Genomic DNA, 21360 nt, shown 5'->3' on the forward strand with positions numbered 1-21360 from the left:
ATAATGTACTACATAATGTACTACATAATGTACTATTTAGACATTCAGATTATTTACAATAAGCACTTGACATTGTGAGAACAGAAGGCAGCTGTTGATTACTGTGACAAGCATCACTCATGTTTAATCCAGCTAAGGCCCACAAACAACCTGCATTCATGTGACGCTCAGCAGCAGTACTGCAGTTCATATGTCGCTCCTTCTACTCTCGGGTCAAAGACCACACGGGTCTCAGTCTGGATTATAATGAAGTGAACCTGAACTTCCCAGTGGTCTGGTCTGTTAGAGCTGCTTCACTGTGTCGTGATCTTCAGCAGGCTCACAGACGTGGACAGCACCTCCTCGCTCTTGTGACTGTGTTAACATGTGGGTTTAGTGGTTGCTGGTTTTCATCTGCTATAGACTGCTGGGGGATTTTCTTTCTCTCCCTAGTTTGTGTCCTTCCTTCCTTCCCTCTCTCTCTCTCTCTGTATCCTCATCTTGCAGGTTGCAGGATCCAGATCCAGTTTTCGAGGCTATCCATATCATACATATCATCACCATTATTATTGTGCTATAATTAAAAGTCGATATCATTGACTGTATAAACTTGTAACTTGATACAGTTGTTGTGTATCTGCTCCTGGTCTCTCTCTCTCTTCTGTCTCTACCTCATCTCCCTCTTGTCCTTTCTCTCCCCCCTTTCTGTCCCCCATTTTCCTTTCACCCCGACCGGTCGAGGCAGATGCTGCAGGTGCGTGAGTCTGGTTCTGTCAGGAGTGTTTTCTCTCCACTGATGCCTAGTGTTTGCTCATTGTGTGAACTGTTGTGTGTCTCTGCTCTCCTTGATGTTGTCTATGTACAGACCTGAGATCATGTGTGCGGTCAGTCTAGTGACAGTCGACAGGCGTATTCTGATTTCCCAGGAATAAAGAAGACTTTCTCCTGCCATGCTTCTGTCTGCTCGCCCGCGGACAGACTGTCATGGTTGATGAGATTATTGTGGAAAAGAATGCTGCTAAAGCCACATCAAAAATACACGTCTTCTTTCCCCTGCAGGGCAGACATCAGCAACAGGTCAACTCTGCCATCACCAGATGCTTCACAAAAGGACAAGTGTTCTGTGCAAACCTCACTTTTTATGCCAGTAATTGTATGCCAAACCCTGAGTCTATGTGCTCGAACCAGCCTGAGACTTTTCTCCAGGCATTATCTGAATTTCATGACTGAAAACAGCTTTGAATTCTCCGGAAATGTGGTGAGAAATTGGTGAGAAGGCCGAAAAAGAACTGCTGACGATGGAAATGTGAACTCAAATGCACTCTCATATGCTTTCTGAGAACTCATGTCGCTGATTACTGTGTTTCTGTGACTCTTCACTGTAATAAAAACCAATGCCAGTTGTCTTGGTGACAGCTGCAGCTCCCACCTGTTGGCTGATGTGTGGTCAGCTTGTTGTAACTGTCCTGCTGTGTCCCTGCGTTTGTCCTCCTTTCTACACATGAACAATTATGTTTTTGCACACATTAATGAGTTGATTAAATCCACTCTTTACTATTTACACCACTAAACCTGTCACGTCCCAGATTAATTCCCTTTTATTTCCTTTATTATTTATGATTAAGTTTTGTATTGGCTCTGTATTGGCTTTTAAACTCGACCCACATCTAGTCTTGTTGATGGTGTCTTCACTTCCTGTGCTTCCCACTGCTTTTGATTACCTGCATCACCTGGGTCTCACCTTATTGTCTGTCTTCCCTCAGCCTATTTCAACTCTGCCTTTCCTTTGGTCTGTGCCATTTCTTCTTGTACCTTCATGTCACTCTAGATTATCTGAATCTAGAGTGATTTAGCTTCTACATTGTGTACTTGTTTGGACTGATTTGTTTTGTCTCTTTGATTCTATGGAGTTCTATGGGCCAAAAGTTTTATGTGTACGAAAAAAAAAAGTATATACTATAAAATTAATTACATACATATATATCTATATATATATATACATATACATATACATATACATTAATATGTGTATATGTATATATGTATTGAGCTGCAGAACAAATTCTAACCTCACAGCAACCACAAGAGCCACGCTCCATCTAATTTGTATCACGGTTAACATGCACAACAGGTGCAAACTGAAGGCCTGACAAGCTGCTGCTGCTGCTGCTGCTGCTGCTGCTGCTACTATTGTTAGCCCGACACTCAGGCCACCCACCAGTCTCGTCTGTGGTTAGGAGCCTCTTTTCAACTCTTATCAGTGGAATTGAGAGCACAATTCCACAAGGTCACAAAGCACACAGTGATGTATGCACAGAGTGTCAGTGACCATGTTATAGTGGAAACCAGAGCCTGGTTATATAACAGAGCAGGGGCACATGCTTCTGACAGGACTGGCCCAACATTCAGCAGCAAACACAGGAGCTGTAAGTGACATGTTTCACAGTGTCTGAGGGAAATGTACCATCCTCCCACTATCAAAGCACAGGAAATGATATCTTACCAGTACCTGTATATACAGTAAGCAAACATCAGAGGTAGAGCTATAGTGCGCTGGCTCACATGTGGTTATAGAAAGTGAATTCAGTTTGTTATTGTTAAGTGTTGTTTTCTTGTTTTTATGACAGGTGGTCTCACAAATGGACCGTTGGAATACTTGGAAGTCATATATCCATCTCTTCTGAGACGGACTGAAAGACGGTGAAGACGTGTGAGAGCAGACAAGTCTACGCTTTGTTTGAGACAAAAAGGAAGTTGGTTCCTCTGGGCCAAAAATGGAAAAGACCATCCAGACCTGAAGAAGTGGAGGATAATCAGGGAACGTGACATGATGACAATCTGCATCATGTTCCATGAATGCAGAGGCGTATAGTTTCATCTCATTCTGCATGAGTGACAACAGCATGGAGGCTTTCATTTAGAAAAGTCTGCGTGTGCACCTGATCCCCCTCTGATAAATGATCATACATACATTCTTGTTACTCTCAGACATGTTCTCTGCTAAGGTGGTGGAGTAAATACTACTATAAAACTACTGCAAATACTACCACAGTTACCTAAAGCATGTGAAAAGGGTCCCCCGTCAAACAGGGGTTCCATTTTTCATATACTTGTCAGTTTTCTGTATGAACCGGTTTACCACCAAGCACCAGGTTGACATTTAAATGAAACAATCATCTCAGCAACAAACAGACAAACAAGCTAAACTTACAGCGATTTCCCTGCAGGCAGACATCGATATTCCAGTGCCTTCTATTTGTTTCAGTGCATACTCCTTCTCATCTTTCCTGTAGACACAAGAGGAGAACACATGCAAAACATTAGCAAATAACACTTAAGTCACTTTCAACTGAATGAAGAAACATTTCAGTCAGAAAAATGAACAGAGACCGAGCCTTTATTTCACCCACAGTTAAACTACATCATTACTGGGGGCAGCCTGTGGCCAAGTGGAAAAGGGAACTTGGCTTGTAACCGGAGGGTTGCCAGTTCAAGTCAAAAGGGCTGGGGTACCCAACCCCTGTTGCTCCCCAGGTGCTACTCAGTGTGGCAGCCCACTGCTCCTAATTCTAGGATGGCTCAAATGCAGAGAAATCATTTCCCTAAGGAGATTAATAAAGATTTAAATTTCAGAACATCATCATTTCCAGGTTTGACAAACACGATCAATCGAGAAAATAATCGACAGATTAATTGATTATGAAAATAATCGTTAGTTCGCAGAACACCTATCCTGACTCCAGTCCGACTAAGCGTATACATGTGGGAGTAATCAGACTATTGTCCAGGTATGATTTGAATCAGACTAACTTTACATGACATGAAGAAAACCGAATTATTGTCTTAGTCCAACTAAAATTGGACTTTTAATATGCATCTAAATGCACGGAGGGACAAATATCTGAGCAGCTTCTGTCTTTATAAACAAGGTTTCATTTTGAATCCTTTGTCCAATGTGTCCAGTGTTTTGCAGTTTATTAAGGACCTGTGAATGTGTACTCTATAATAATGAACAAACCCTCATACGGATGAATCGATTATAGAGTAAATGTTTAAGCCCGAGCTAAATGTCATTATAACTGGATCTAAAAGTTTTTCCTTAGGTGTATTAAATATTTAGTTATTATTCCTATTTATAATATATAAATGCACAGCAGTGCAGACACAGAATGTAAGACAGACCATTGATGTGGTTCAAATATTCAGCTTAACCACCTATTGACCAGTGGCTACACTGATTTCTTAAGACTGACATTGGCCACAGACAAATCCACATCAACCTGAACCAAAGATCTGGATCACACATAGACCGCTAACTACTGTCACACACACACCGCTAACTACTGTCACACACAGACCGCTAACTACTATCACACACACACCGCTAACTACTGTCACACACAGACCACTAACTACTGTCACACAGACCACTAACTACTGTCACACACACACCACTAACTAATGTCACACATACACCACTAACTACTGTCACACACACCACTAACTACTGTCACACAGACCACTAACTACTGTCACACACACACCGCTAACTACTATCACACACAGACCGCTAACTACTATCACACACACACCGCTAACTACTGTCACACACAGACCACTAACTACTGTCACACATACACCGCTTACTACTGTCACACAGACCACTAACTACTGTCACACATACACCACTAACTACTGTCACACATACACCGCTAACTACCGTCACACACACATCGCTAACTACTGTCACACACACACCGCTAACTACTGTCACACACAGACCGCTAACTACTGTCACACACACACCGCTAACTACTGTCACACACACACCGCTAACTACTGTCACACACAGACCGCTAACTACTGTCACACACACCACTAACTACTGTCACACACAGACCGCTAACTACCGTCACACACACACACAGCTAACTACCGTCACACACACAGACTGCTAACTACAGTCACACACAGACTGCTAACTACTGTCACACAGACTGCTAACTACTCTCACACACAGACCGCTAACTACTGTCACACACACAGACCGCTAACTACCGTCACGCACACAGACTGCTAACTACAGTCACACACAGACTGCTAACTACTGTCACACACAGACGCTAACTACTGTCACACACACAGACTGCTAACTACCGTCACACACAGACTGCTAACTACCGTCACACACACACTGCTAACTACTGTCACACACACAGACTGCTAACTACCGTCACACACACCGCTTACTACTGTCACACACAGACCGCTAACTACTGTCACACACACCACTAACTACTGTCACACACAGACTGCTAACTACCGTCACACACACACACAGCTAACTACCGTCACACACACAGACTGCTAACTACAGTCACACACAGACTGCTAACTACTGTCACACAGACTGCTAACTACTCTCACACACAGACCGCTAACTACTGTCACACACACAGACCGCTAACTACCGTCACGCACACAGACCGCTAACTACAGTCACACACAGACTGCTAACTACCGTCACACACACACCGCTAACTACCGTCACACACACCGCTAACTACTGTCACACACAGACCACTAACTACTGTCACACACAGACCGCTAACTACCGTCACACACACACTGCTAACTACTGTCACACACACAGACTGCTAACTACCGTCACACACACAGCTAACTTCTGTCACACACAGACGCTAACTACTGTCACACACACAGACTGCTAACTACCGTCACACACAGACCGCTAACTACCGTCACACACACACCGCTAACTACTGTCACACACAGACCACTAACTACTGTCACACACAGACGCTAACTACTGTCACACACACCGTTAACTACCGTCACACACACATCGCTAACTACTGTCACACACACACCGCTAACTACTGTCACACACAGAAGTTTGGAATGCAATTGTGATTGGATTCTAAGAGATCCGTCTCAGATAGGATTTCAAAGTGTCTTCCAGTGAATCCATCGTGTAGCATTAGAAGTGATACGCTAGTTAATGTGTCAGCTTCCACTGACTCTGTTAGCGATTTGGGCTGCAGTCTAAACAAGTGTCCCATCAGTAGCTGTACCGAGTTTCAAGAACAAGACTGATAATTACAGAGGTATAAAGTTGCAAGGCTTGACTAATGTATTGTAGTTGTACATGCCCATTACATACAGACACAAGTGTTGCGGGCCGGGTCTGGCCCTTTAAGAGAGGGTGTGGCCTTGTGTGTGAGGAGAGAAGAGATGAAAGAAGTGTACATGGATTTATTATAAGAACTGGATAGAGCTCCGCCCCCTCTGACTTGAGGCCATTTTTCCAGTGGCCACTCGCGGTACTGCAACAAAATGTGGCCCAAAAAAGACATTTTCCCAGTGACCACAATAGTAAAACTGTTCACAGGACACCTCAAGACATGGACACAGGCTTCTGTAGACTTTTAGATTCTATATTTTTAATCCATGGAGTTTCATATTAGTAAAGTTAGTTGAATTAGTTTCAACTAACTCATTAGTTGAAGATAAAACTAGTCTTAACATGTTGTTATTGTTCCAAAAATATGATCATGAGTAGTCTGCAGGTTTTCTGGCCTGACTTTTATCATCATTATATTCATATAGTATCACTGTAAGAACAATAATGATAATAATAATAATATTAATAATAATAATGATGATGATGATGTCGATGATTCAAAATCTTAACTTTCAGAATCAGGCCTAAGATAAGAAGATAAGCCTTACTTTAACTTACTTAAAGTCGCAGGATTAAACACAAAAACCAAACACAAAGCTCATCACAGTTGAGCAGCACTGGTACAGCAGCTGTCTTTTGAAACACATGTAATTATCACATTGTACTGCTAGTGTGTAACAGTGTGTAAAATGTGCTTGTGTGTGTGAGTGAAACAGTTTATATGTGGTTAAATGAAGGAGAGTAAGAGAGGCTTCATGAATGCTAGTGTTAGCCATGCTGGCTAGTTAGCTGCTGTCTTCAGGCTGTCTCCTCTTCCCTCACCACTGTTTGTTTTGCTCCATGTTTGCAATAGACGCTGCCTTCTGTCTGTTGTGTTTATGTGAGCTTGTGAGGTTGTCATTCAAAGTGCTGCAGCATTACTGCATCCCTGTCCTCTTCATAGTCATAGTTTATATTAAAAGAAGCGGCAGATTTAGTCACACATGCACGAGTAGATGTAAGCAGCAGCCCCACGCCTAGTTTGAAGAGGATGATGAGCATCTATCTATAAATTCCTGTCTGTCTGTCTGTCTGTCTGTGTGTGTGTGTGTGTGTGTTATTCGCATATCTCTCGAACCGATGGTCCAATTGATTTCAAACTTCACAGGTGTCTTAATACGAGTAAGTGCATTCGTTTGGTGTTGTTTGGATAAGTAATGTAAAAGATATCGCTAAAAGAAGGACACATTGCCTTTCCCAGCTCTTTGGCCACTCCCCCTCTCACTCACACAGCACTGTGAGTGAGACAGCAGGTTCAGAGGAAGCTTCTTTCCTGCAGCTGTCACCCGACTCAACTCTAGTTCTGCATCCCAGTGACAACCAACCAACTGTTCTGCAACAATGTCGTTCAATTTTCCTTATTTATTGTATGCAAGGCTTCATGTGAGTATCAGTATTTGCTTTCTACCATACACAAATGCTACATAGACACTAGACACTTTTATCCAAAGCCACTTACAATGGAATTGAGTACAATCAGCCAGGGGTGGAGTCGAACATGCGACCGCTGCGACCACGATGTCTTTCGCACACAGGGTACCGGTCTTAACCACTGAGCACTCAAACACACCAAACCACTTTATCCTCCACAGGAGGGTCAGCGGGTGCTGTGCCAATCTCAGCTGACATACGGCAACAGGCGGGGTACACCCTGGACAGATCACCAGTCCATCGCAGGGACACATTATAGAGACAAACAACCATTCACTCTCACACCTACCATCAATTTGGAGTGACCAATTTACCCAGTCCCATATATTATGTTTTTGGACTGTCGGAGAACCTGGAGAAGACCTTGCGGGTTTTCTCCAGGTTTTCCATTCCCATGGGGAGAACATGCAAACTCCATGCAGAAAGGCACTTGTTCTACCCGGGGCTAACCACAACACCAACCGTGTGGCCTTAAATCAGTGGTCACCAACGTGGTGCCTGCAGGCTCATTTCACTTCACCTCACCTGCATGTATCCATATGATCACTGAGTAAAATGTCCTTGATATTGTTTATAACAACTGGGATAATCGTTAGGAGTAAGCACTGAAATTAATGTGTATGCAATTGAATGCATAATATTCATCATTTAAATGGTAAAATGCTTTAAATGTTAATATGGTAGCCCTCCATATTATTCTCTACCCTTCAGGTAGCTCTCAGTCTCAAAAAGGTTGGTGACCCCTGCCCTACATCATCATACAAGTTATGGGATTGACATTTACCTCATTTTCTTCACTTTTGACGACTTACCATTGCATTTTTTTAAATTAGGTGTAAGTTTTATAAATAGTGAGAAAATAATTAGAACCATTTTAAACTTGTGTCAGAAGCAGGTCCCAGTGCATGTGTTGCTGCTGGTGAATACACACACAGCACAGGTGAGCTGTTGAGTAGTATTATAATAAATATTCTTTGTTTTGGTACTATTCCTAATGGAAGCACACAAATGCGTACCTTAACCAAACCGAACCACTCGGTGGAAACACGCCACGAGTCAGCCGCTGACAACATGCCAAAGCAAAAGCTGGTGTTTGACCAGAGAGGCAGTAGATTCACTGATTTACAGTATGTCAACACATGTATCATTTCAACACACACAACTACACTAAACTGTGAGGATTTGCACCTGGATCAACAAATAACATATTTACTGGTTTACACCTGGTCTACACCTGGTCTACACCTGGTTTACACCTGGTTACACCTGGTTTACACCTGGTTTAGAATCTTAGTTCCACTTCATATAGTTGATGTCGCTCTGACTCTTGTAGATATCTGATCCCTGGAACAGTATTTTAGGCTTGTGTGAATGTTAGCTGCATCCGGGATACTTATATATATATATATATATGTGTGTATCTGTGTTATTAATAACTGAACTCTGTATACGGTCATTATATACAGTAGGTTACAAACACGTGAGTGTAGAACAAGTGACTCGAGGTTTGGTGGAAAAAAGAGAGAGCAGCTTTTTATGCACTGTCCCAAATTCTTGCATAAAGTTGTGTCCAAGCTGCAAAGTCACTGGTCCTTAAACTACACACATACACGAGACACTGTTGTCACACACTGTAAACACACACGTCCATTTGACTGTAGTGCACACAACAGCGTCATAAGAACACTATCACGTGAGTGTGAGTGTAAAGAAAGTTTGCTCGTGCAGTATTAATAAAATGGAGGAGCAGCGTGTGCACGACAAAACAGGCGCGGAAATGTGACTGAGGCGCCAAATGACGTGCGGTGTCTTCCCGTGCGTTTACACGGAGCGTGTTTTCAGTGGATCACCAGGGCTCGTCGTGTCACGAGCAGCAGCAGCAGCGGCAGCAGCAGCAGCGCTGCTATAGCTGTGTTGTTTTAGGGGGGGGGGGGGGGGTGGGGAAGAGGAGGAGGGAGTAGGAAGGAGGGGGGTGTCTTTGGTGAGTGAGTGAGTGCGTTACATGAAAACAAAAACACAGAAACACAGGCTAACGTCTCGGACAGCGTCAAATCTAACGCCACGACCGACACACAGCCGAGTGGAGTGTCGAGAAAAGCCATGCTGCAGTCACTTGTAACGCGAGCATAAACAATAAGGTCCACGGTTATCTTACCCGTCTTTGCGCTTAGCTTTATAAACGTGCCCGTAGGTGCCTCGACCCACTTTGCAACCTTCATATTCGAACAGATCTTCCACTCTCTCTCTCTCGGCCGCCAGCTTTGTTTTGAAGTCGTAATCCATTCTAACCCATAAATGCGTCTTAATTTACAATCAAATAAAATATTAATTATTACATGCATTAATTAAATAATCTGGTCGTTTTATTCCCCCACCATTTCCTTGTTTGGGATTTTGGTCTGCTCCGCTTAATGTTCACTGGCTCGTTGACGTTTCTAATTGGCGCGCGGGGCTTTCTGGGTAGTGTAGTTTTCTGAGTACAGGCGCCGCGTTTCGCCTGCTTGAAAACTGACGTGAGAAAACTACAACCCGCGTTTCTCGCTGCGGTTTGTTGCACTTTGCGTACTCATGTACGCGCCTCAAACATGCAGCCCTCGCTGGGTTAGGTTTCATATGTCCACAGCTGTTCCTTTACACGGGATATCTCATACATAGACATGCTTGATCATAATAACGATCATCATAACAACAATAATAATACTAATAATAATCATAAGATCAGTATTATGATTATGATTATGATTATTATTATTATTATTATTATTATTATTATTATTAATAATAATAATAATAATAATAAGAAGAAGACGTATTATTATTGTTGTTATTAATAATTGTATTATAACAACAACAATAGTAATAGTACATATACAATAAGTAGTTTAACAATTGTTATATTGTTTATATATTATCTTGTTATAATATTTATGTGTGTGTGTATATATATATACATATATACACACACACACATACCATTAGACTTGCTGTTTTAGCAATGCTGTAATAACCATACATCAAAATAACAGGAAAAACGTTTTAAAGAAAATACAAGCAGGTTCTCCAGGTTACAAGTGTCAACTATTTAGTGTGACGACCAGAACAATAGTAGGAGTCATTATTAATGTGACTCGTGAAGCCTGTGTTTGTCCTACTCTTTCACGTCCAATCCAAACAATCCGACGATATTTCAATACTCGCGTACGGAAAGGAGTCACGTGAGCAAAGCCTTGCTTTTGCAATGATTGACATGGGTCTGGACCAACCACGTGCGTCTCCAGCAGACTCTGACCAATGAACGTGATGGACGGAAGGATGACGTAGTTGTGCTCGCGTATAAAACCCCCGCGGCACCCGCACTCAGTGCTCTTCACAGTATGGCCGGCGATATTAGCTAGCACTCACTCACGGTATTCTCTGTAAAAGGGAAGACGGTAACTCAAGGAAATCAACACCTGGATTGCTTAAAGGACTGTACCTCACTAAATTATAACCGACCGAGGAAGGACTCATTAAGCTGTAAACGTTACAACCGACGTTGAATATTTTTGTTGGCTGTCTGTTGCCTCATGATGGAAGAAAATGGTGCACATTTCTTCGAGGGGACCGAAAAGCTGCTGGAGGTGTGGTTCTCCCGGCAGGATGAGACCAAAGGAACCGGCGACCTCCGCACCATCCCGAGGTTAGTGTCACGTGAATGTCGCGGCTCTTCTGTCAGTCCTTTGGCCGCCGCACATTCAACGATGGCGGAATCCCGGCCACATGAATGCCCTCTTCCCTCGGCTCATTATGACATGTAACCCGCTGTATGTGGCTTAAAAGGACGCTTTTCACGCGGAACGTGCCTCTCTACAACCACCCATTCATTCCCCGTGAGCCACTTTAGGCACGGAGTCCGATTTCTGTCACCAGAGCACATTGCTAGTTAGCTAGCTAACACCGTCACTGGAAAATGGCCACCTCCCCCTTTCACCGTGGCAACTCGAAGCTAAGTCATTCATTCTTCAGCGTGGGAGTGGACGCGTTTAACACGCTGACATGTGAATACGACCCGTCTAAATGTGTCGCTGCGTGTCCGGTGATACAGTCGCCCCGTCAGCTACTTTGATGCCCTTTTAAACGAGTCTCCTGTGGTTAGTTGCTGCTCTGAAATACGAGCATTTTAGCTTTGTCACGCTGCTCCGTGGGCCTTCGTATGAGCCAAACACCTGCTGTCCGAGTCACATCCTCGTTACACGGCGTCTATTATTGCATCGCGTCGGCGCACTTTGTTGCTAACACGGTCCTTTGAATCAGCCCCGAGGATTCACACACGTTTATTTGGGGCTTTCGTGCAAACTGTGCTGAAAGTCTGCGTCTTGTTGTTGTTGTTGTTGTTGTTGTACTTCACTGTGTTGTTGTTTTGGTGTAAATGTAGTTGTTGTTGTTGTTGTTGTTGTTGTTGTTGTTGTTTAACGAGAGAACCTGACTGAAGACATCCTACATGTGGCCGCTCGTTGTCACCGCGTGTTACTTTATCTGCGACACTGGCACACACACACACGCGCGCACGCACGCAGCTCGCGCAGAACTCTGCGTCTATTGTGGGATGTTTCGTTGAGAGAAGATGGGCTGGTTGGTGTTGGTGGCCGGTCAGAGTGTCAGTCGGACCTGAGTGAGGTTTGCCTGTGATATTTCAGACATGACTAACTCCCAGCAGGGCACCTCCAACATCTGCTCGTTCTATTAAATGACTGAAATGAGCGTGGTGGTTGTTCCGGTCACGTTTCCAGCCATGCAGGCTCTCCCCTCCCAGCTCCTCTGATTGGTTGGAGGGTCTCCCCCACTGTGCTTTAGTGGCTCTTGGCATGAAGAAATTGATGTGAATGGTTGAAACGGGCTGACCTTTGCCCCACTAAACACCACTGAAACTATTCAATACTGTGCCCGAAGCAGACAGAAGCTTGTATTTGGCAGTGGATGGATTTAAAAGATGTAGGTTAGGTACTTTAGTGCAGGTTATTCCTGTTTGTCAGGGAGTGTTGAGCAACATGCCGTCTATAGGATGATTTGTCTCTTTGACAGCTGTTATAAATTGGCCTGCTCGCGTTTGAAACCAGTTGCCTGTATTTTCAGTTCACACCCACTTTGTGAAGCTGAATGAATGAATGAATGAATGACCAGTAGCAAAGGTCCAGGCCAGACTTTTCTGCTCATTAACGTGATCTCTGTGGTCAGTTTTAAGTGTGTGTGTGTGTGTGTGTGTGTGGGGTCAGTCGGGTGAATGACGACCAGCATTCATTTACAGCTACAGGGCAGATTAATGGCTCAGGACACCGTCAGGGAATCAGACCTGCTGGACGTCAGCCAATGTCCAAATAAGTCCACAAGGGCAACTCATTCACTAATGTGTGCAAATGACTGTCGCTGTCACTTCTCAACGGCACCTTTTCTTTATATTTTTCTTTGTGTCAAAGAAAGTGTGTGTCTTCGTGTTTTTCTTTCCTGTCTGCATTGGCTATAGAATTGTATTTTGCAGTTACTCACACTTGTCCTTAGTTTTTTACTTTTAATGTAATGTCCAGTACTAACCTGCTGGTTAAACCTTAAACATCCATGATGACTGTGTAGTATAATCAGCCTGATCTGGTTCTTTCTTTCCTGGAGATCACACTTTCTCTGAGGAAAATCTGATCCTTCCAAGAGACCAGAAATAGCCTGTGGTGTGTATTTCACACTGCGCTGGGACCTGACCCAGGTCTTCACTAATGCTGTCCCTTTGGCGTGTTGCAACACCCCTCAAATCACTTTGTGTATAATAAAAAAAGGGGATATGAGCGAGTCGTATAGTTCTAAGAGAATGATCACAATTGGTGGTGTTTAATGTGCTGCTTGTTTGTTTTTTAGTTAGTTAGAATTAGATGATAGATTATGAATTTAAAGGGCTTTGAAAAGACTGTTGGAGCACAATCATTTAACTTTTAAAAAGCCTGTTTTTTTTTATTTCATGGAAATAAATTACACTCGATGTGAATCTACACCTAGCATCAAAATGTTTTCAGTGCCCACGTGTAAGTATGTAAGTAAACCAGAGGACCGATGGTTCTCTGTGATCTGCCAGACCACTTTGGGAGGTGGTCAGAGTGTAAATGCAATCATGTGGCTAATGTTGTTGTTGTTGTTGTTGTTGTTGTTGATATGGTGACACACAGGATGTGACGCTGTAGCCTGCTGATGAGAGGTGATCAGAAAGCAATCGGCTCTTGATGGACCCCTGAGACCAAGTTAATACTAAGTGTGAATGCATGCGATGAAGCGCTGTCCGGTCACTCTCTGATCACAGAAAACACAGGTAGTTCCCGGCGTAAAGGGCCAGAAAGTCAGGACTAAAGCTCAGTGCCAATATTTGTTATGGTTGAACAAACAGTACGACATAGTGGCTGACACTCGCGGCGCTCATAGCTTCATGATTACATTTAGTTGGATGGTGGCCATGAGTTTGAAATGTTGCTCATTAATAATGGAGCCTCTGCACAGCAGCCATTTTGACAGGTCACCGTTGAAACAGATGCTGGTTCACTGTGCTGAACAGAGTCTGTGTTACTCACTGAGCTTTTCCTGCTAAAACCTGTCAACATGGCTGCCATGCAAAGGTCCCATTGTAATGTTTATCTTGGTTCCTTGAGGCTGTGTACACAGTTTGTTGTTGGTGGTAAAAAGTGTTTACTTTTTCACCCTCAATGAACTTTACAAACACCCTCATGACAGTGTGAGGACACTGACTTGGACTTGTTTGCTGTTTAAGGTGCTGTGCAGGTATCGCTGGTGTTGTTCAAGGTTGTAGTTAAACCTGTTTCTTGGGTTTTCTGAACACATAGTGACCAACAGACCACTTTAAACGACTGCCTATGTTTGCTCCTCTTTGAGTCCATATTTGTCTTGATTATCTAGGAAAGTGTCATATTTGTGAGCAGTAAGTACGAGGTGAAGTGAATCATTTCACTTCACAGTAGATGCTGGACTCACCACAGATACTGCATAGTAGTTTTCAAAGCTTTGTGTACTTCCACATTAAAATGCATTGCCAGTTGTGTTTCCACAGGTGTGACTGGATAGTGTGGACCGACAGCAGGTATAACTGTAGCACATAAAGTACCCTTGCATCTAAGGTCAGTACCAGGATGTCAAGTTCCACTTTCCACTCCAAGATGATTGAGAAGTAATGGTGTAAGACTAGAATACTGTATCCTGAATAAGTCAAATGTTGTACACTGACGGTTAAAGAGCCATGTAGCACAGATACAGGAAAGTGTATGAAATGTTTGATTGTTAGGCCAAGGCCAAAGTTATTGAACCAGAAGTTGGTCACTGTTCATGACCCCGGATGTCCCTCAGCAAGTCTCGTTCCACTGACACATTTAAAGGTGATGGTCAGAGAAACAAGCAGTAACTCTGATTTCATTTGGGTGTCTTTAAAATATAAATGGTATCAGGTATGAGCTAATTGGATTAGCTCCTCTGAGCTGTGTGAGTTTTCTGTTGGGTTGCTATGGCGATAGAACAGGACTGGTATGCAACACAGCTCTGTGGTCAGACATGGGAGCGTTTGGTTTTTGGTTACTTGCAGTGTCTCTATGTTCGCCTGGTAACAAGCAGGTTTTAATTGAATTACAAGCACTTAAGCTGTGGTTTGGTTTTTCTGATATGGAGGCAAGTCAGTGTGAAGTGCAGCTTCATTTCCCCGCAGTATTTGAAGTGTGTTATCTGCGTATTATTTATTCATCTTGCTATTATTACTCACTGAGTGACACGGTAAGGTGGCAGCTCGTGCCTGTTCACACCTGCTCTGAGTGGAACTGTTTCAGTCACGTATGGAAGGCACTCGACACACTTCTTGTTCTCCCTCAGGAAAGGCTTGTAGCTCCATCTGTCTGTCAGGGGGAAAACTACACACCATGCTGCTGGTGAATTCCCCATTGATCGGTGGTGCTCCTCGCCTCCTTGCGGTCTTTCTGCACTGGCCCAGTCTGTGCTGTCCCTCCGACTGGACAGTCTGAATAGGCTGCCCTTCCAAGATTGTAGTGAGATTGTGACGCAGCTGCTTTTGCACTGCGGGCTGTGAGGAAGAGGAGGAGGAGGAGGAGGAGGAGGAGGAGCACAGTGCTGACTGTCTTCAGTCTGCTAATGAACACACTTCTCTGCAGCTTTCCTTTGAGTTCTGACTGCAGTACTGCACGTGTATTTCTTTTATCAGGCACATTTACAAACACGTACAGCTCTCCATAGTGCTCTGTTAAACAATAACAACTCAAGTATTACTGGAAGTCTTAGTTGAATATACATTTGGGTTTTTTCTGAAAGTTTCTCAGAACAATAATGTTCAGGAGTTCTCTCTCTCTGCTGCAGAATAGCTTGTGATAAATGAATTTAAAGACGACACGTAAAACTAGTCAACTCCCCCTTACTGTGATTCACTTGCTCGCGGTGACCTGGGGCTTTAAAAATGCAAATGCAATCCCAAGCACTAACTGTTGCCCTTTTTTTGTTGTCATTTTTTCTTGTAGGTTTGAGTGGGACAAACTTTTGGAGAATGTGCATTGTTTGATCATAAGTGTGACAAAGACTGACAAGCAGGAAGCTTATATACTCAGGTGAGTGTTGCTAAGAAGACAGGATTACCTGTAAGATACTTTCAGGTCATGAGATGATGAATGATCTCGGTCTTTATTTACTTACATTGTTGTCGAGGCGTGACACAAGTATTTAACTGCTCCTCTTTGTCAGAAATAAGTGCACATTTTGTTACATGTAATGGAGTTCAATAATGTGTGTGTCCGACTGTCTCCCTGTGCCCTGTTTTAAACCCATTCTGAACATTTAATAATTCTCAGTTCTCACAAACACTGCACTACTACACTCGACCAGTAACACTAGACCAGGGTGAATTGTTTTGAGTTATTATTGTATGTCTTAAAACCAACCTTCCCTGTAATTACTGCTGTGTTCACTATAAAATGTCTCCTCCTCCTCCTCCTCGTGGAGTATTTATTTCCATGTCTTGTTTACAGTCTCTTACAGCACATGAGTTTTAAAGGCTGGAGTTAGTGCATGTGCAGTGATTGATTCCTGTTTTGTAATCGAGTATAGTGGCACATTAAAAACAGCTTCTGTCCCGTGTCTCATCCACAGTGAGAGTAGCATGTTTGTCTCCAAGAGACGTTTCATTTTGAAGACGTGTGGAACCACCCTCTTGCTGCAAGCACTGGTCCCTCTGCTGGAACTAGCCAGGGAGTACTGTGGCTTCGATGCCATCGAGGTTTGACACAGACCACTGCTCAATGTCTTCATGTTCTCTTTGATGTGTGAATAAGGCACTGATCAGACTCTCTTGGTTTCTTATTCTCAGAACTTTTTCTACTCCCGCAAGAATTTCATGAAGCCAACTCATCAAGAATTCCCTCATCGAAACTTCCAGGAGGAAGTGGAATTTCTCAGCCAGATTTTCCCCAGTATGTAACCAGTAGCTACACTAATGATTGGCAGGTTCAAAAAGAAATGCATTTCATCTCCAACATTTAGCAAGGAAATGTCTAAAATGTCGATATTTAACAGAGGAGTTGGTCTATGTAGCGACGACACTAACGAAAGCCAGCGACCGTGAGCCCAATCCCAACCTGTTCAGTGGTATTTCAGCTCATGCAGGAAATACCCAATAGATCTTTTTAATGAACTGTTTGTAATGATTGAGCACATGGAGAACAACTGCTTTGCTCGTTTAAACAGTTTCGTGCAGCTGCGGTATGACAGCCCCGCCCACCCTGAGTCCTACAGTAATGGAGCCGATTAGTGTTAGAACTGTATAATGGAAAAGCACCATAACTCAGGTCATTACCTGGACCAGAGCGTACTGAGACCAAGGCCACATGGTGTGTGTGTGTGTGTGATATTTTACATACTGTAAACATTTATTAACTATAATAGAACCTGAAGACTTATCATTGCCAACATCTTTATACATTGTTTTATAAAAGGTTTCACATCAGCTGACTTTTAGCCCTCTGTGATAGGAACATGAGGCTCATACTGTGTTCTAGTTGGATTTGAAAGCGTTTATAAAACTTGTATTACTTAGTTATTACAATCTTTTGTGTTAAAAAAACAGAGAAACCAAGAGCAAAGCAGTCAAGTTAATAGGCTGCACATGTTTTCATACAGTTGCAAACCAGTTTCTGATCAATACAATTTTTTTTTTTTTAAGTTTTCCATATTTCTTCAATTGTTGAGCAAATAAATCTCATTTGTATTAATCCAGAGTTGATATGTGAATTCAAACTTCATGTGAATGATAAAACTTTATTTCATTCATTTGTTCATAGTGAAGTAAACTGGTCTGACTCCAGTAATGAACTGTTCTCAGGTTGTGAAGTGTTTAGTGTTTCTGTACCATAGACTTCAGTAGCGAACTGTTCTCAGGTTGTGAAGTGTTTAGTGTTTCTGTACCATAGACTCCAGTAGCGAACTGTTCTCAGCTAGTGAAGTGTTTAGTGTTTCTGTACCATAGACCCAGTAATGAACTGTTCTCAGGTTGTGAAGTGTTTAGTGTTTCTGTACCATAGACTCCAGTAGTGAACTGTTCTCAGCTAGTGAAGTGTTTAGTGTTTCTGTACCATAGACCCTGTAATGAACTGTTCTCAGGTTGTGAAGTGTTTAGTGTTTCTGTACCATAGACCCAGTAATGAACTGTTCTCAGGTTGTGAAGTGTTTAGTGTTTCTGTACCATAGACTCCAGTAGCGAACTGTTCTCAGGTTGTGAAGTGTTTAGTGTTTCTGTACCATAGACTCCAGTAGCGAACTGTTCTCAGGTTGTGAAGTGTTTAGTGTTTCTGTACCATAGACCCTGTAATGAAGTGTTCTCAGCTAGTGAAGTGTTTAGTGTTTCTGTACCATAGACCCAGTAATGAACTGTTCTCAGGTTGTGAAGTGTTTAGTGTTTCTGTACCATAGACTCCAGTAGTGAACTGTTCTCAGCTAGTGAAGTGTTTAGTGTTTCTGTACCATAGACCCAGTAATGAACTGTTCTCAGGTTGTGAAGTGTTTAGTGTTTCTGTACCATAGACTCCAGTAATGAACTGTTCTCAGGTTGTGAAGTGTTTAGTGTTTCTGTACCATAGACTCCAGTAATGAACTGTTCTCAGGTTGTGAAGTGTTTAGTGTTTCTGTACCATAGACTCCAGTAGTGAACTGTTCTCAGCTAGTGAAGTGTTTAGTGTTTCTGTACCATAGACTCCAGTAGTGAACTGTTCTCAGGTTGTGAAGTGTTTAGTGTTTCTGTACCATAGACTCCAGTAATGAACTGTTCTCAGGTTGTGAAGTGTTTAGTGTTTCTGTACCATAGACCCTGTAGTGAACTGTTCTCAGGTAGTGAAGTGTTTAGTGTTTCTGTACCATAGACTCCAGTAGTGAAGTGTTTTTAGTGTTTCTGTACCATAGACTCCAGACGTGAGTTTACATTCAGTGTTGAATCCTAAGTGGTCTTTCTTCTCTCCTTTTCCAGATGGTGCAGCCTACTGTATGGGCCGTCTGAACTCTGACTGCTGGTAAGCAATGCAGTGTGTTGTGTATGCAGTGGTGCTAATGTCAGTGGGTAGACCTTTGTCTCTATTTCCTACAGGAGTCCTTTCATGTCCAGATCACCATAAATATCATGACTTAGTGTGAGGGAAGCCAAGTGGAAAGAGAATTTGGCTTGTGACCAAAGATTTGCTGGTTCAAGTCCCCGCCAGGTACCTCTGAGCAAGGTACCCACTTTTTTATTGGACATTCTAAATTGACCCGTGCCACAGGAGTCACACCCTAGGCCGTGTCTCACTCCAGGGTCTGGATCCTGTGTGGATTTGACGTTGCGATGTTGTCAAAATACATCACAGCGTCACGCCGGGGGCGTGTCCTAATTGCCACGCGAATGGTCAACTGCTTTTCATGCGGCGATGTTTGCCTGTTTTTCTACGATACAGTTGGTAACCTTGACACCAGAGACCATCCCAGAAATCTGTGTGAACAACCTAAATACAGCAACACAAGAACGGCTTCAGTGGAGCCTGGAGAAATATAAACCAAATAAATACAATAAACTCCAAAATGATAACATTACCAAAATGACAAACTCATGATTTAATTAGATATCATTTCAAAGCTTTTTATTCAAGTCATTTGTGCTGATTTTCCAGTTGATTGTGGTTGTTTGTGGATGAAAGAGAAGCTGAACCAGGTTTAGTTGACCTGGTCAAACCTGTATTTGTTCTAATATTCATGTCCAAAATGATTTGATGTGAATAACCATTAACTCTAGAGTTGACTTACTATTGTTGTAGAAATGATTGACGTTATTATAACAATAATAATAATAATAATAATAATAATAAATTCTGTCGTAAATGGTGACTCATATTCCAGGTTTTTCTCTCAGTATGAGACACATCACATTTCCTCCACTATTACAACAATAATATTAACTGGAAGCTCCATGTTTATGTGTCAGTATAGCAGGTTTATGGGATGTTTTGACTGTGATTCAGGACTTTAAACTGTAGAGGGCAGTGTTTAGCCTCTTGGTGTACAACCAAGTTGGTTTTAAGTCTAACTTTAAATGACCTTTTCCTTTTTGAATCGACGACTTCCAGATAAACATAAGCGGATGTTTTGACATCAGTCCTGAAGTGATGTGTGTGTGTGTGTGTGTGTGTGTGTGTGTGTGCTGTCACCTGCAGGTACCTGTTTACCCTGGACTTACCAGAGTACTGGGAAAACAAGCATGCAGATCAGACACTGGAAGTTCTGATGAGTGACCTTGATCCAGCCATTATGGACCAGTTCTATATGAAAGATGGTGTTTCTGCAAGTGATGTCACTCGTGTAAGTAGCCCTCACATCTGCATGGGGGGGTAAACCCACACACACAACCATCACTCACTCACTCTAAACCAAAGAGTCCAGGGATGTTGACGTTGTGTCGTGGTGTTTTTGCAGATGAGTGGAATTCGTGACCTGATAGCAGGTTCTGTGATCGATGCCACAATGTTCAACCCTTGTGGATACTCAATGAATGGAATGAAGACTGACGTGAGTCTCTCGTCCTTCTCGTCGTTGTCTGTCGGTTTGACATCATGCGAGCGACTTGAGTGTGTTTGTTTTTCCTGCCACAGGGAACGTACTGGACCATCCACATCACCCCTGAGCCAGAGTTCTCCTATGTCAGCTTCGAAACCAACCTCTCTGCTACATCGTACGATGATTTGGTGAGGAAGGTGGTGGATGTGTTCAAGCCAGGGAAGTTTGTGACGACTCTTTTTGTCAACCAGGTCTGTAGAAGCCACGCCCACCTCGTTCATGTCTGTGTGAGTTTGATTGAAAGTGTCCCTGAGTAATTTGTCTCCTCTCTGTCGTGTGTTTGTCTCCGCAGAGCTCCAAGTGTCGCAGCGTTTTTTCTTCCGCGCAGAAACTTGAGGGGTACAAGCGCCTCGACCGCCAGTTGGCTCAGTTTAATGATTACAATTTTGTCTTCACAAGTTACGCCAAGAAACACCAGCAGAACCAGCAGAGCTGAGGGTCGGGGATGAAGAAGAGGCGCAAAAAGAAAAGCAGCTGCCGGGGGCCGCCCCCCTGCGCCTGCCCGCCTCACCCCCCCGTAGAGAGCCCGTCGTCTTCCCCCCCCTCCTCCCTCCAGCCGCTCC

The 21360-nt window shown here is 43.1% G+C and overlaps 2 protein-coding genes across 3 annotated transcripts in view; one reads left to right on the forward strand and one right to left on the reverse strand.

Moving 5' to 3' along the window:
* Positions 1 to 10067, reverse strand: part of cdk19 (cyclin dependent kinase 19) — a 57438-nt gene extending 47371 nt beyond the window's left edge. Inside the window, exons 1-2 of the mRNA XM_058613017.1 lie at positions 9810 to 10067; positions 3191 to 3266 (exon numbers count right to left, since the gene is read on the reverse strand). Of these exons, the coding sequence (XP_058469000.1) occupies positions 3191 to 3266; positions 9810 to 9937 (204 nt within the window). The 5' untranslated portion in view covers positions 9938 to 10067. The remainder of the gene's footprint in view (positions 1 to 3190; positions 3267 to 9809) is intronic.
* Positions 10068 to 10997: 930 nt separating this feature from the next.
* On the forward strand, positions 10998 to 21360 carry amd1 (adenosylmethionine decarboxylase 1). 2 transcript variants are annotated; one of them, XM_058613035.1, is made up of 9 exons: positions 10998 to 11333; positions 16195 to 16281; positions 16820 to 16946; positions 17037 to 17139; positions 19185 to 19227; positions 20398 to 20542; positions 20657 to 20749; positions 20833 to 20988; positions 21090 to 21359. In XM_058613035.1, the coding sequence occupies exons 1-9, from the start codon at positions 11221 to 11223 to the stop codon at positions 21231 to 21233; spliced, it is 1011 nt and encodes a 336-aa protein (XP_058469018.1). In that variant the 5' UTR covers positions 10998 to 11220; the 3' UTR covers positions 21234 to 21359. The 2 variants fall into 2 exon arrangements, with proteins under 2 accessions (XP_058469018.1, XP_058469019.1); XM_058613036.1 differs by lacking the exons at positions 16195 to 16281; positions 16820 to 16946; positions 17037 to 17139; positions 19185 to 19227 and having other exon boundaries at positions 21090 to 21360.

Source organism: Solea solea, chromosome 17, assembly GCF_958295425.1.
Source record: "Solea solea chromosome 17, fSolSol10.1, whole genome shotgun sequence".
NCBI lineage: Eukaryota > Metazoa > Chordata > Actinopteri > Pleuronectiformes > Soleidae > Solea > Solea solea.

What these genes read in the sequence shown, in the direction of transcription:
- amd1 (XM_058613035.1), top strand. Translation starts at nt 11,221, where the DNA reads ATGATGGAAGAAAATGGTGCACATTTCTTCGAGGGGACCGAAAAGCTG. An exon ending in GACCTCCGCACCATCCCGAG is followed by an intron (nt 11,334 to 16,194) that starts GTTAGTGTCACG and finishes TTTTTCTTGTAG; the next exon opens with GTTTGAGTGGGACAAACTTT. An exon ending in CGACTCTTTTTGTCAACCAG is followed by an intron (nt 20,989 to 21,089) that starts GTCTGTAGAAGC and finishes TTGTCTCCGCAG; the next exon opens with AGCTCCAAGTGTCGCAGCGT.